Source organism: Alexandromys fortis, unplaced genomic scaffold (genome assembly GCF_014885135.2).
Source record: "Alexandromys fortis isolate MF-2015 unplaced genomic scaffold, M_Fortis_MF-2015_v1.1 scaffold_163, whole genome shotgun sequence".
NCBI lineage: Eukaryota > Metazoa > Chordata > Mammalia > Rodentia > Cricetidae > Alexandromys > Alexandromys fortis.
The window spans coordinates 1,548,654-1,561,668 of NW_026068085.1; the positions used below are offsets into that span (position 1 = coordinate 1,548,654).

Genomic DNA, 13,015 nt, shown 5'->3' on the forward strand with positions numbered 1-13,015 from the left:
TTCTTTCAAAGGGAGGAAGAGAAGTTCTTATTCCAAATTTTTACCTTAACCTCTCTGAGCTGATGAAGAAATTCAGTCTTTCAAAGTTATTCTGTGGCTACAAAATTGCAGCCTGCTGAAGGGGGGGACTCTTGCCTGCAGAGTACAGGAAGCAGTTTGACAGACAGTTTAGATTCCCCCCACTCTACACCCCCCACTTATCTCCCCCTCCCTCTCCAGTCCAAAGAGCAGTCAGGGTTCCCTGCCCTGTGGGAAGTCCAAGGTCCTCCCCTCTCCTTCCAGGTCTAGGAAGGTGAGCATCAAAACAGGCTAGGCTCCCACAAAGCCAGTACCATTGTCCTTGGCTTCTCAGCAGCCCTCATTGTCAGCCATGTTCAGAGAGTCAGGTTTTATCCCATGCTTTTTCAGTCACAGTCCAGCTGGCCTTGGTGAGTTCCCGTTAGATCAGCCCCACCGTCTCAATGGGTGGGTGCACCCCTCGCGGTCCTGACTTCCTTGCTCATGTTCTATTTTTAAAGATGTAGACAATGGTTTTTGAGCACAATTCAGATTTTTTTTAAGATACTTTGTTTGCAATAGCAGAAGCTAAAAGTGATCGTCTTTGTTGCTCTTCCGTAGATGGGTGCTGAATTATTTTGCTGGTAAGAAATCTTATCAGTGAAAGGCTGAAAAAGTAAACAGTCTATCCACAACTGGATAATTTTTAGGTCTAGACTTTACCTGTGTGTAGGTATGTGTAGGTGTGCTCAGGCATACTTTCAAGTGTAGAAGCCACCTTTTGAGGAGGCTAGCTATTAGCCTTGGATATCATTCTTTGAGAACAGCCCACCTTATATTTTGGTTGTTGTTTATTGTATGTTTTGTTTTATTTGCATTTTCTGTTTTTTCTTTGTTTAATTTTTGTTTCTTGAGACAGGGTTTCTAGAGCTTGCCATGTAATGTGCAAACCCTAGGATCTACCCATCTCGACTTCCAAGTGTTTGGTGTCAGCAGACAAGGCTATTTTATTTGTCTGGATTCTAAGGATTGAATTCAGGCCTTCATGATTACATGGCAAACAGGTTACTGACGGAGCTCTCACCAGTTCTGAATTGTAGCTTTAATTTGCATAGGACTTTATATAATGGTTTTGTACTAGATGACTCATAAGTAGGATTGTTAGTAGACAAGGCAGTCTGACCATAAGTGGACAATTTTTAATATCTGAGTTGTAATCTTAATATTTATATGGCTATATAAAATATTTTTTGTCTTTGATACCTCGTTAAATAAGTTTCTAAACAAAGCATTCTCTTTTTTCGTGTGTGTGTATGTGTATTTGTGTGATATACAGAAATCACTATAATATAGAAAGTTTGCTCTAAGTATTGGTTTTAATCAGTGTTTTATAGCCCTTCTTTTAGGTGGACTTGATCAGAAAGTATATGCAATTATATATTAAGCTGAAGTCCATAAAATATATATAATAAGTATGCATAATACCACTATTATACTTAGTTAATGACCTAAAATTTTGTTTACGTGCAGAAGGAAATTCAGAATGATGAACATTCTCAAACCAGTTCTGGTTGGACCAAATACAGCAATCAAGAAAAAGGGAATGATTTTAAGAAAGACACAGGATTTCTTGAAATGAAAGCTTATGGAGAGAGCATATATAGAACACAGGTAAAATTTTGTGAGTTAAATATTCTCTAATTTTCCTAAAGAATTGTAAAGGAGAACCCCTTCTTGGTAAAAGTATTATAAACCTTGGGATCTGAAGTCTAGCGTATCACCCTTATCTTTTTAGCTCATAAATTGAATATATTGGGAAGTTTGTGTAAATCTGTGTTTTAGGACTCTTTGAAATAATTCATATGTGCCTAAAGAATTGAGTTCCTCAAATATAGTATATTCTCAGCATATGCTTACTTAAAATCTCTGTATGCTTGATGTAGCACGAGCTTTATAGAACTTTCTCATCTGTGAACACTCTGGCCATAAGCAGTCAAAAGTCAAACGTGTACGTTGAGTAAATAGAACAGAGTTTGAAACATATGAATTTGCATTAACATAGAGAACAAGATACCGGAAAAAAAACAAAGCAGGAAGACTGCAGCTGTTGTTCAGTGTTTCACAGGCACAAGTTAAAGACAACAGCGACGGCAAAGCCTCCTTGGTTGTCCCATAGCAAAGCTAATGCTCATTTCACATTATGTGCAATATGTCTCTTTGTTAGTTTATCAAATAACTCTCTCAGTAGCTATTAGTTTAAACTGAAACATTTGTGTTCATGCTAGGAACAGTTTGGAAGTTTTTAAAATTTGTAATTTCTTAAAAAACATGACAAGTTTAACTAAAGATTAAAATATTTTATCCTTTTTGCTCCTACTCCTGAATGCAATGGAATTTGTGTGCCTTTAAGACTTTTTTTCTATTAACATGTGTGCATGTTTAGTAAGGGCTTTTGAATTGATGTATCTGAAATATGCATTCTAAATGAAGTATGAAGCTTTTACATACAGTAAGGAGTGGAAAATGATGAGGTTATCAAAATAGATTTCATTTTATTAAATATATAAAGATAATTATTTCAAAAGATAAGGAAGTTATTAAAATAAAATTAGGAGGTTGGATATAAAATTAGCTTAGAAATTTCTTATCTCTCAAAGAAAAGGGATTGTAATACTCGTTACTCTGAATTAAATAAGCATGTTTACTACGTATAACTGGTAACTTACTATTTATAAAATGTGGCAAACTAAAGCATATTTTTTCTAGCCCTTTTGGCATAACTAGAATGTATTTAAATTCATTTTACATTTTAAAATTAATCTTATGTGTGTTGTATAAAACCTGCTTTCCTGACATTTTCTGTGTGACTCCCAGTAGTTGTATTGAAGCTGTATTAATCCAGAGTATATTTAATTTTATAAATGTGCAGAACAAAATGGAAAATCATGATGAAAGTGTTAATGGTAGATTTGTTCTGAGTGAACATCACAAAAAAGAAAAATTAAGAGACTGCAGAAAAGATATGAAATCTGTTAAAAAGAGAAATGCATTCAGAAGACATACACATGAGAATCAGGTAAATTTTCACAAAAGTATTCGTTAAATTTACTAAGTACAATGTAAGTCATGAATGTCTTGTGAAGTACATGTACAGAAGTGTTATAAGACATTTTGCAGTGTTTCTAAAGAAAGAAAATGCCACTTTATGAACTCATTAGTCAGGGGAAGAATCAGTCTAGCCAATTTTCAAGCCATTTCTTGTCATTTCCTAACTATATCTTTTCCATCTTACTTGGAAGTATCCCTTATTTTAGAACTTACTTTTTTCCTTTTTCTTAAGTCTTGCTTGTTAATGAGCATTTGTGTGTCACACTGTTTATGGACGTTCTCCTCATCCACATGTTTGGTTCAGTTGTGTTAATGAGCATTTGTGTGTCACACTATCTATGGACGTTCTCCTCATCCACATGTTAGGTTCAGCTGTGTTGCATTTTTAAACTGCATCCATTGTTGTTGTTGTTCTTGATGAGTATTTGGGTTTTATTTGTTTGTGTTTGATTGGTTGTTTTGAGATTATCAAACAGTTCTGCTATGAACAGTGAATATTCTCTTGTGTGACTTGGTACACATGTGTAAAAATTACTGTAGCTGAGAATGTATTTCTAGGAATGAAGATATTGTTATCAGGACAACGTGTGTCACCTGTTCTTCATGATTCTCAGCTGTTTTGCTAATGTATACAGGTGTGTGGGTGAGATTTTCCTGTGCGTAGAACTTTATTGATAATTGTATTAAACTTATGATGTAAACTCCCCCCATTTTTAGCTTATTTGGATTTTATGACATTTTAATACATATTCTATTTTGTTTAATTGTGATCAAAATACAGAAAGAAACTAAGAGAAAAGTTAAAAATATCCAAAGGAGTTACATTTTAAGGAAAATGAGCAAAAGAGAAGGTTTCTGCAAAACTGACGATGAGCATGACGCGATAAGAAGTGCTGTTAAGAAGCGCGTGCGCTACAGAGATAAGGTGAGTAATGGGTGTATGTTTTGACGTTTTCTTTCTTTATAATCAGGCAATGTGATTATTAGAGATGCTTGCTGTTTTAATTCTGTATACTTTGCTAAACTCTTATGGGTTAATTCAAGTTGTAAGAGGTACTTACTAATAAGCCTGAACAGTAGGCCATACAGTTTATAATTAATACAAGCTTCCGTGTGTTTATTTAGAACTAAATGACTGCGGGACTGGGAGTGACAGAAACTTCCATCCATATAACATTTTACTTATGTATTTATATATACATTTATTATATTATATACATTAAAATATAGTTATTATAAGTCTATAGTAAAACTTTTTATATGAATATATAAGGAAATTGGGCTAATTGTGGTTCTCAAATTAAGTCATTTTTCATAATTAAAAAGGAAAAGAAAATATCTGAAAGAGAGGCAATTTCTTTTTTAACTTTTTTTAAAAATTTGAGATTGTAATATAAATAAATACATTTTTCTTTTTTTCCCTCTATACCCTTATGCATTCTCCTCCAAGTTCATGACCTTTTTTTTTACTAATTGTTCACTGATAATCATGTATATACATGTATTTTCATGTGTGTATGTATGTGTATTCTAACTAACCTGTTAAGTCATATAATGTTACTTATTGCATATATGGTTTTCGAGCTGACCTGTTGGCTCTAGACAACCAATAGGTGTGTGTTTGCCTCGGGAAAAATGCCTCTTCCACTCCTGCCGTTCCTCAGTTGCCTAATGTTTTTGTAGGATTGAGGCTTTATGGGCTTTCCCCCATCCACTTTGGCATGTCTGTTGGTGTCTTCCTTGTTCAGCTCATGTTTAGATGGTCATATTACTGAAATTTTATTGGGTATAGCTTCTGATATTATTCAGAGACAGAGTGTCACATAAACTCCCTGACCCTCTTACTCTTAAAATCTTCCCTGCCTCTCTTCCAAGTTCCTGGAACCTTGGGTACTGTAAGTGTATATTCATGGGGGTTGGGTTCTACAATTCTGCGTATTGATTAAATATGGTTTTCTGTAATGGTTTCCTGTCTGTTGCTAAGAGAACTTTCCTTGATGTGGGGGGAAGACTACCCTCTGTCTGTGAGTATGAGAACAAATATAGATTGCTTTTAGGGATTATGCTCCCTTAGTAAATTAGAAGTGTTGATTTTCCTCTAATAGCCCTGACTTCATTAGCCCTAAGTAGATTTCATGTACCATGCACAAATTTCCTATTGTTGAGTGGTTCCTAACTCCAGATAGAAAGCTGTTGGTTCCTGCCATGTATGCATGCCACTACTGCCTCCTTAAGATTATTGTGCCATGTGTTTATTGATGTGGTTCATGGGCTTCATGACTGGATAGGGCTCTTAGTGCTTCCATCCTTTTGAAGCTTGCATAGAATTTCTGAAGTGTATGGTGTCTTCAGCAATAGGGATTTACCATCCACCTCTTGGAGGGTAACAAGGGCAATAGGAGTAGGCTGTATGTTTTGGGAAGGGCAATAGGAGTAGGCTGTATGTTTTGGGAAGGGCAATAGGAGTAGGCTGTATGTTGTGGGAGTCCCCTGCACAGCCCTGGCCAACAACTCAGAAGAAGGTTTCTCATGTCTGATATTGGGGTTTTTGTTTAGGTGTTCTTTGGCTCTTGATTGGAGCACCCTTGTGGCTGAATCTTTTTAAAGTGGAAAACACCACTGTAAACTACATCTGTATGTAATTCATATAATCTCTTGAAATGCTAATATTGTTTCTAATTTTGTTCTTCTCTGGTGGAATACAAACCTTTTATAATAAAAAAGATAACCTTTTTCTAAAAATTTAACTTTATTTTATAATCCAAGTCAGAGCATGTGTAGATAGATTGAACATTTTAAATCCAAAAATCAAAAGCCTGAAATACTTGAGAACAAGTGCTTCTAAGTGACACATGATGAAAATTTCTGATGTAAAGTCAAAAATCCATGCCTCTATGTTATGGGCCAAGCAAAACAGACTAGGTATACCTAAGTTGTGTATTAAAGTTACCTCCAGGCATGTATATAAGAAGTATAAAGAACATCAATTAATTTTTTGTTTAGACTTTGGTTTTATGATAAGTTCAAATGAAAATTTTCTAAGGTACTAAAGATTTAGCTCAGTGGCCCAGCATTTGCCTGCCAAGCTCAGTGTCCTGACATCACTGTGTGGGCTTTAAAAGCAAATAACGAAATAGCAAAATATAAGTGGGATTTCTATAGTCTTGTATTTTGTGTGTATGTTGAGTATTGTCTTTAGTGCAGTATCTAAAGTTCTTTACTTGTATGCAGAAAGAAATGAAGAATTCTCTTCATAATGATTATGCCAATGAATCAAAAATCAAGGATGTCAAGGCAGATATGGATCTCACAGAAGTAAAAAATGCCTTAAAAAAGCAGATATACAGAGACATATATAGAGCTCAGGTAATGCTTTTCACACTAAAATTCTTTCCTTCGTAAGATATAAGTGACTGGGAAGTATGTTTGAATTCTGCTTGTTTTAATCCAGACACTTGGTAGTAGTTAGAGAATGCTCTGTGTTGGTAGGTCCCTGAAGTCTGACACTGCAGGCTAGCTGGTTGCATTACAGCTTTACGTCTCTGATGAGCTTAAGAAAGGGAGGGGCTTGAGAACAGGTGATTTACATTTTTCTTGTTAAAGCAGGAACCCTCTTGGTCTACCTTTACATTTCTAGTCAGTTAGCATTTAAAGTTATAACTTTTTAGTAAAATTCAATGTATTTCTAGCTTCTCTAACAATTTGTGTATTGCTTTGCCATCTTTTATTGTTTTCCATTGGCTTGCTTAATGAATACCTTTGAAGAACTTTCTTGAATCAGGATGTTATCTTTTATATTTGTTGCAGATACTATAACCTTTTCTAAAAATTTTCAAGTACAGTAGTTTAAAACAACACAAGAAGTTTCTATGTGTTATTTTTAGAAAACATAAATTCATTTTTTTCTCCCCTTTGGACTTTTATATAACATGTCCTCTGCATTTACATTTTTAATTATTAAAGTACTAAGAGGAATAGACAACTTCAGATCTTTAAAGTAAAAATGGCCTGAAGTCATTTTAATTGAGAAGACAACAGAACTAGTCTATTCATGAGAATACTATGACCCTAAAATGATGATAGTTACTAATTTGAGTTAGAATAAATATACAGTATTATTGACTAGAATAATTATAGTTATTAATGTGTTCCTGAATCTGTTTTCAATGCTTAGCCAAGGTTTTGTGCTTTGTAGACTGAAACATATTTTTCAATTTAAATTGTTAAATCTAATTATATGGTTGTCATTTTGTAGGCCGTCCGATACAACTGCATTAGAACCGATAAACAGCCTGTATACAATGTAGAGGTAAGGGGCTTGGAGTTAGATGGTTATTTGAGTAAAAAAAAGAAGTATAAATTTTAGTTATTTTGATTTAAGGTAATGTAATCAGAAATGTGGTGGGGAAGGATTATTCTTTTGGGAAAATTTTTCAACACAGCTGTCAATAGTGCTGAGAAAAAAAATGTACCTAGTGCTCATTGTAGGTGAACTATTTACTTTTTTTTATATATCTTGACTTTAATAATTACTACTTTGGTGTTAAATTCTTCATCCAATACTTCCAAAATATTTTCTGTTATTTATCAACCATTCATCTTTTTAAATGGATTATTTTCTTCCATGTGCTCTTCAGAAAGGGTCCAGTTAACAATTGACATTTTCAGATTTGTAAAGCAAACACTTCCTCTCTAAGACTTTCTTTAAGAGGAACAGTTACCACTTCAGGCAATGAAAAATAAGAAACAGCAAATGATACTTTTGCAAACCTAGATTTTGTTGTTGTTGTTTGGGTTTCTTTGAGAGCCTTCTACTTTTGAAAGAATTCAAAAGCTGTGCAGCCTGTGTTGTAGTAAGGATGGGAACCACCTATTTACAGATGAGGAAACGGAAGCTCTTTACTATTTCAAGAGCTGATCTCAAAGGTGAACTTTTCTGCCTTCAGACAGAAAATTTTTTTTCCTTAGGGTAAAAATGCAGAGCTCCCCAGGGGGATATTAAACTTAATTGAAAGCCTCATAGAGGGACAGTTCTTTAAAGAAGCCATCGAAGAGCTCTCCTCCTTGCAAGCCCAGTATGTGCCCCCTGTGTGCCTTCTCCATGCCCTTCTAGAGAATGTTCTGCAGGTAAGGACACTAAGAATCATTTTTTAAAGAATGCTAAGATGTGAATATTAATTGTAATTTTTCTTTAAATCTCATTTTACTAGAAAGTGCAGTACCATTGTTACCACTTTTTCTATTTTTAACAATATTTACATACTATGAATGACTTAGCCTATTGAAAAATGGTCAGAATATACTGTATAAAAAGTATTGTTCATTAAAAAAAAGAAAAAATGTTACCTTTTTACTGTTACTGTAAAGTGACAGAAATGTCAGATTATGGTATCAGATTGCTACAGTGCTTTTAGTAATTAATAGTCATTTTCTTTATGGTATACAGCTTAAGTGAATGTAATTAGTAGAAACAGTTAATTGTATCTGTGGAGAAATGGTCTTTTTTTATGTTCTGCAGGGTGCTGATTTTAATGCCATGGCAGGGATAAACTATGCTGTGGTAATGTTGTATACGTGAAAGGCTGGTATATGAAGAGTTTTCACCTTGGCATTCTTTAGAATGTTCCTTGAGATTCTTAATCTCACTATCATCCTATATGAAAATCCCATATCTGCCACCCCGAATACTTAATGTTTCTGATGTGTGAATGTGTACAACAGTCTTCCCTGGTATTTAAAACTGCTGTAGTAGTCTAATCACAAGATTCGGCTAGAATTACTGTTCTAGATTTAAACTAAATTAACTGGCGGAACTATTTTAGCTACAGTATTTTATTTTGTTTATTTTTAAATAATAGGATAACATAGATACATTTTCTGGTCGATACTTTCATATATTATCAGCTCTTCTTCATCTGCATCCTCCTTGGAAATCACCAGCCATGTTAAGATACTACTTAGAGTTATTTCAGTGTCCAACCTGTAGGAAAGGAGCCTGGTCTCTGGTAGAAGTGCTTATCAGGTAAGTTATTCTTAAAACCTTATAAGAATATGAGGATGCATACATTTGTCTAATAGTTGTTTACTGTTTTTTAGGAGCTGATTTTAATAAAGCATATTTGTGTTTTTAGAAAAAATATGAGTGCTTATATTTTGTATTTTGTTGCCAAACTTATTAAAAGGACAAACTTTATATTGATTATGTTTGTCATTTTCTTAAAAAAACTAAGTATACAAAGTAGGATAATGCCACATTTAAAATTTTTTTTCCAAAATAATGAATTTGTATTTTTTGAAATAAAAATTATTGAATATAAGCATCAAATTTTAGTCATAAAAATCAGAAATATTAATCATGATATGCAATATCTAGTTTATGGGTTTATGTTATTATAATTAGATATTTGAATTTTTACCACCACATACTGTTTTCCAGAGCCGTCATTACATATGTCATCTCCCTAGGTCTTTTTTTTGTTTTCTGGGTGTTTCCAAAACTTCCTGTCTTTTTTCCACTAGCTAAACTAATTATGATTTTATGATTTCTACTATAACTTTGGTAGTCCTCCTTTGTTGGAAAAATTTTTTCACTTATGTACCCACAAGTGTCCTTCATATAAGAGCAAAAAGACACTTGGGTAGCTAGGCAAAGTTTAGATCTTTATAAGTTTCTTGAACACATAACCAGGCTTTGTTGCAGAATAATTGGGATGAAGTATGTTATAAACACTTGAGTCAGCAAAGTGCTCGTCACACGAGCATGAGAACCTGTGTTTAGTTCCCTGAACGTTTGTTTTAAAAAGCGGGTATGGCGACAGTATGCTTGTAATCCTAGCATTGGGCAGAGATCTGTCTGTCCCTGAGACGTGCTGCCATCGTGAGTTCTGGGTTCATTAATAGCTCCTATTTTGCCGGATGTGGTGGCTCATGCCTTTAATCCCAGTTCTTGGCAGTCTTGTAGCCTGGCCTACAAAGAGAGTTCCAGGACAGCCAGAGCTGCATAGAGGAACCCTGTCTTGGGGGGGGGGGGANCTGAAGTCATTTTAATTGAGAAGACAATAGAACTAGTCTATTCATGAGAATACTATGACCCTAAAATGATGATAGTTACTAATTTGAGTTAGAATAAATATACAGTATTATTGAGTAGAATAATTATAGTTATTAATGTGTTCCTGAATCTGTTTTCAATGCTTAGCCAAGGTTTTGTGCTTTGTAGACTGAAACATATTTTTCAATTTAAATTGTTAAATCTAATTATATGGTTGTCATTTTGTAGGCCGTCCGATACAACTGCATTAGAACCGATAAACAGCCTGTATACAATGTAGAGGTAAGGGGCTTGGAGTTAGATGGTTATTTGAGTAAAAAAAAGAAGTATAAATTTTAGTTATTTTGATTTAAGGTAATGTAATCAGAAATGTGGTGGGGAAGGATTATTCTTTTGGGAAAATTTTTCAACACAGCTGTCAATAGTGCTGAGAAAAAAAATGTACCTAGTGCTCATTGTAGGTGAACTATTTACTTTTTTTTATATATCTTGACTTTAATAATTACTACTTTGGTGTTAAATTCTTCATCCAATACTTCCAAAATATTTTCTGTTATTTATCAACCATTCATCTTTTTAAATGGATTATTTTCTTCCATGTGCTCTTCAGAAAGGGTCCAGTTAACAATTGACATTTTCAGATTTGTAAAGCAAACACTTCCTCTCTAAGACTTTCTTTAAGAGGAACAGTTACCACTTCAGGCAATGAAAAATAAGAAACAGCAAATGATACTTTTGCAAACCTAGATTTTGTTGTTGTTGTTTGGGTTTCTTTGAGAGCCTTCTACTTTTGAAAGAATTCAAAAGCTGTGCAGCCTGTGTTGTAGTAAGGATGGGAACCACCTATTTACAGATGAGGAAACGGAAGCTCTTTACTATTTCAAGAGCTGATCTCAAAGGTGAACTTTTCTGCCTTCAGACAGAAAATTTTTTTTCCTTAGGGTAAAAATGCAGAGCTCCCCAGGGGGATATTAAACTTAATTGAAAGCCTCATAGAGGGACAGTTCTTTAAAGAAGCCATCGAAGAGCTCTCCTCCTTGCAAGCCCAGTATGTGCCCCCTGTGTGCCTTCTCCATGCCCTTCTAGAGAATGTTCTGCAGGTAAGGACACTAAGAATCATTTTTTAAAGAATGCTAAGATGTGAATATTAATTGTAATTTTTCTTTAAATCTCATTTTACTAGAAAGTGCAGTACCATTGTTACCACTTTTTCTATTTTTAACAATATTTACATACTATGAATGACTTAGCCTATTGAAAAATGGTCAGAATATACTGTATAAAAAGTATTGTTCATTAAAAAAAAGAAAAAATGTTACCTTTTTACTGTTACTGTAAAGTGACAGAAATGTCAGATTATGGTATCAGATTGCTACAGTGCTTTTAGTAATTAATAGTCATTTTCTTTATGGTATACAGCTTAAGTGAATGTAATTAGTAGAAACAGTTAATTGTATCTGTGGAGAAATGGTCTTTTTTTATGTTCTGCAGGGTGCTGATTTTAATGCCATGGCAGGGATAAACTATGCTGTGGTAATGTTGTATACGTGAAAGGCTGGTATATGAAGAGTTTTCACCTTGGCATTCTTTAGAATGTTCCTTGAGATTCTTAATCTCACTATCATCCTATATGAAAATCCCATATCTGCCACCCCGAATACTTAATGTTTCTGATGTGTGAATGTGTACAACAGTCTTCCCTGGTATTTAAAACTGCTGTAGTAGTCTAATCACAAGATTCGGCTAGAATTACTGTTCTAGATTTAAACTAAATTAACTGGCGGAACTATTTTAGCTACAGTATTTTATTTTGTTTATTTTTAAATAATAGGATAACATAGATACATTTTCTGGTCGATACTTTCATATATTATCAGCTCTTCTTCATCTGCATCCTCCTTGGAAATCACCAGCCATGTTAAGATACTACTTAGAGTTATTTCAGTGTCCAACCTGTAGGAAAGGAGCCTGGTCTCTGGTAGAAGTGCTTATCAGGTAAGTTATTCTTAAAACCTTATAAGAATATGAGGATGCATACATTTGTCTAATAGTTGTTTACTGTTTTTTAGGAGCTGATTTTAATAAAGCATATTTGTGTTTTTAGAAAAAATATGAGTGCTTATATTTTGTATTTTGTTGCCAAACTTATTAAAAGGACAAACTTTATATTGATTATGTTTGTCATTTTCTTAAAAAAACTAAGTATACAAAGTAGGATAATGCCACATTTAAAATTTTTTTTCCAAAATAATGAATTTGTATTTTTTGAAATAAAAATTATTGAATATAAGCATCAAATTTTAGTCATAAAAATCAGAAATATTAATCATGATATGCAATATCTAGTTTATGGGTTTATGTTATTATAATTAGATATTTGAATTTTTACCACCACATACTGTTTTCCAGAGCCGTCATTACATATGTCATCTCCCTAGGTCTTTTTTTTGTTTTCTGGGTGTTTCCAAAACTTCCTGTCTTTTTTCCACTAGCTAAACTAATTATGATTTTATGATTTCTACTATAACTTTGGTAGTCCTCCTTTGTTGGAAAAATTTTTTCACTTATGTACCCACAAGTGTCCTTCATATAAGAGCAAAAAGACACTTGGGTAGCTAGGCAAAGTTTAGATCTTTATAAGTTTCTTGAACACATAACCAGGCTTTGTTGCAGAATAATTGGGATGAAGTATGTTATAAACACTTGAGTCAGCAAAGTGCTCGTCACACGAGCATGAGAACCTGTGTTTAGTTCCCTGAACGTTTGTTTTAAAAAGCGGGTATGGCGACAGTATGCTTGTAATCCTAGCATTGGGCAGAGATCTGTCTGTCCCTGAGACGTGCTGCCATCGTGAGTTCT

The 13,015-nt window shown here is 33.9% G+C and overlaps 1 protein-coding gene across 6 annotated transcripts in view; it reads left to right on the forward strand.

The window, feature by feature from the left end:
* Slf1 (SMC5-SMC6 complex localization factor 1) overlaps window positions 1–13,015 on the forward strand; it is a 75,750-nt gene that overhangs the window by 32,658 nt on the left and 30,077 nt on the right. For 2 of the 6 annotated variants that reach the window (XM_050122185.1, XM_050122187.1), the window contains exons 6-12: window positions 1,528–1,668; window positions 2,927–3,073; window positions 3,887–4,030; window positions 6,337–6,471; window positions 7,361–7,414; window positions 8,074–8,232; window positions 8,964–9,127. In XM_050122185.1, the coding sequence (XP_049978142.1) occupies window positions 1,528–1,668; window positions 2,927–3,073; window positions 3,887–4,030; window positions 6,337–6,471; window positions 7,361–7,414; window positions 8,074–8,232; window positions 8,964–9,127 (944 nt within the window). Of the gene's footprint in view, window positions 1–1,527; window positions 1,669–2,926; window positions 3,074–3,886; window positions 4,031–6,336; window positions 6,472–7,360; window positions 7,415–8,073; window positions 8,233–8,963; window positions 9,128–10,384; window positions 10,439–11,097; window positions 11,257–11,987; window positions 12,152–13,015 lie in introns of all 6 variants that reach the window. The other 4 variants (XM_050122184.1, XM_050122188.1, XM_050122183.1 and 1 more) reach the window with 3 other exon arrangements.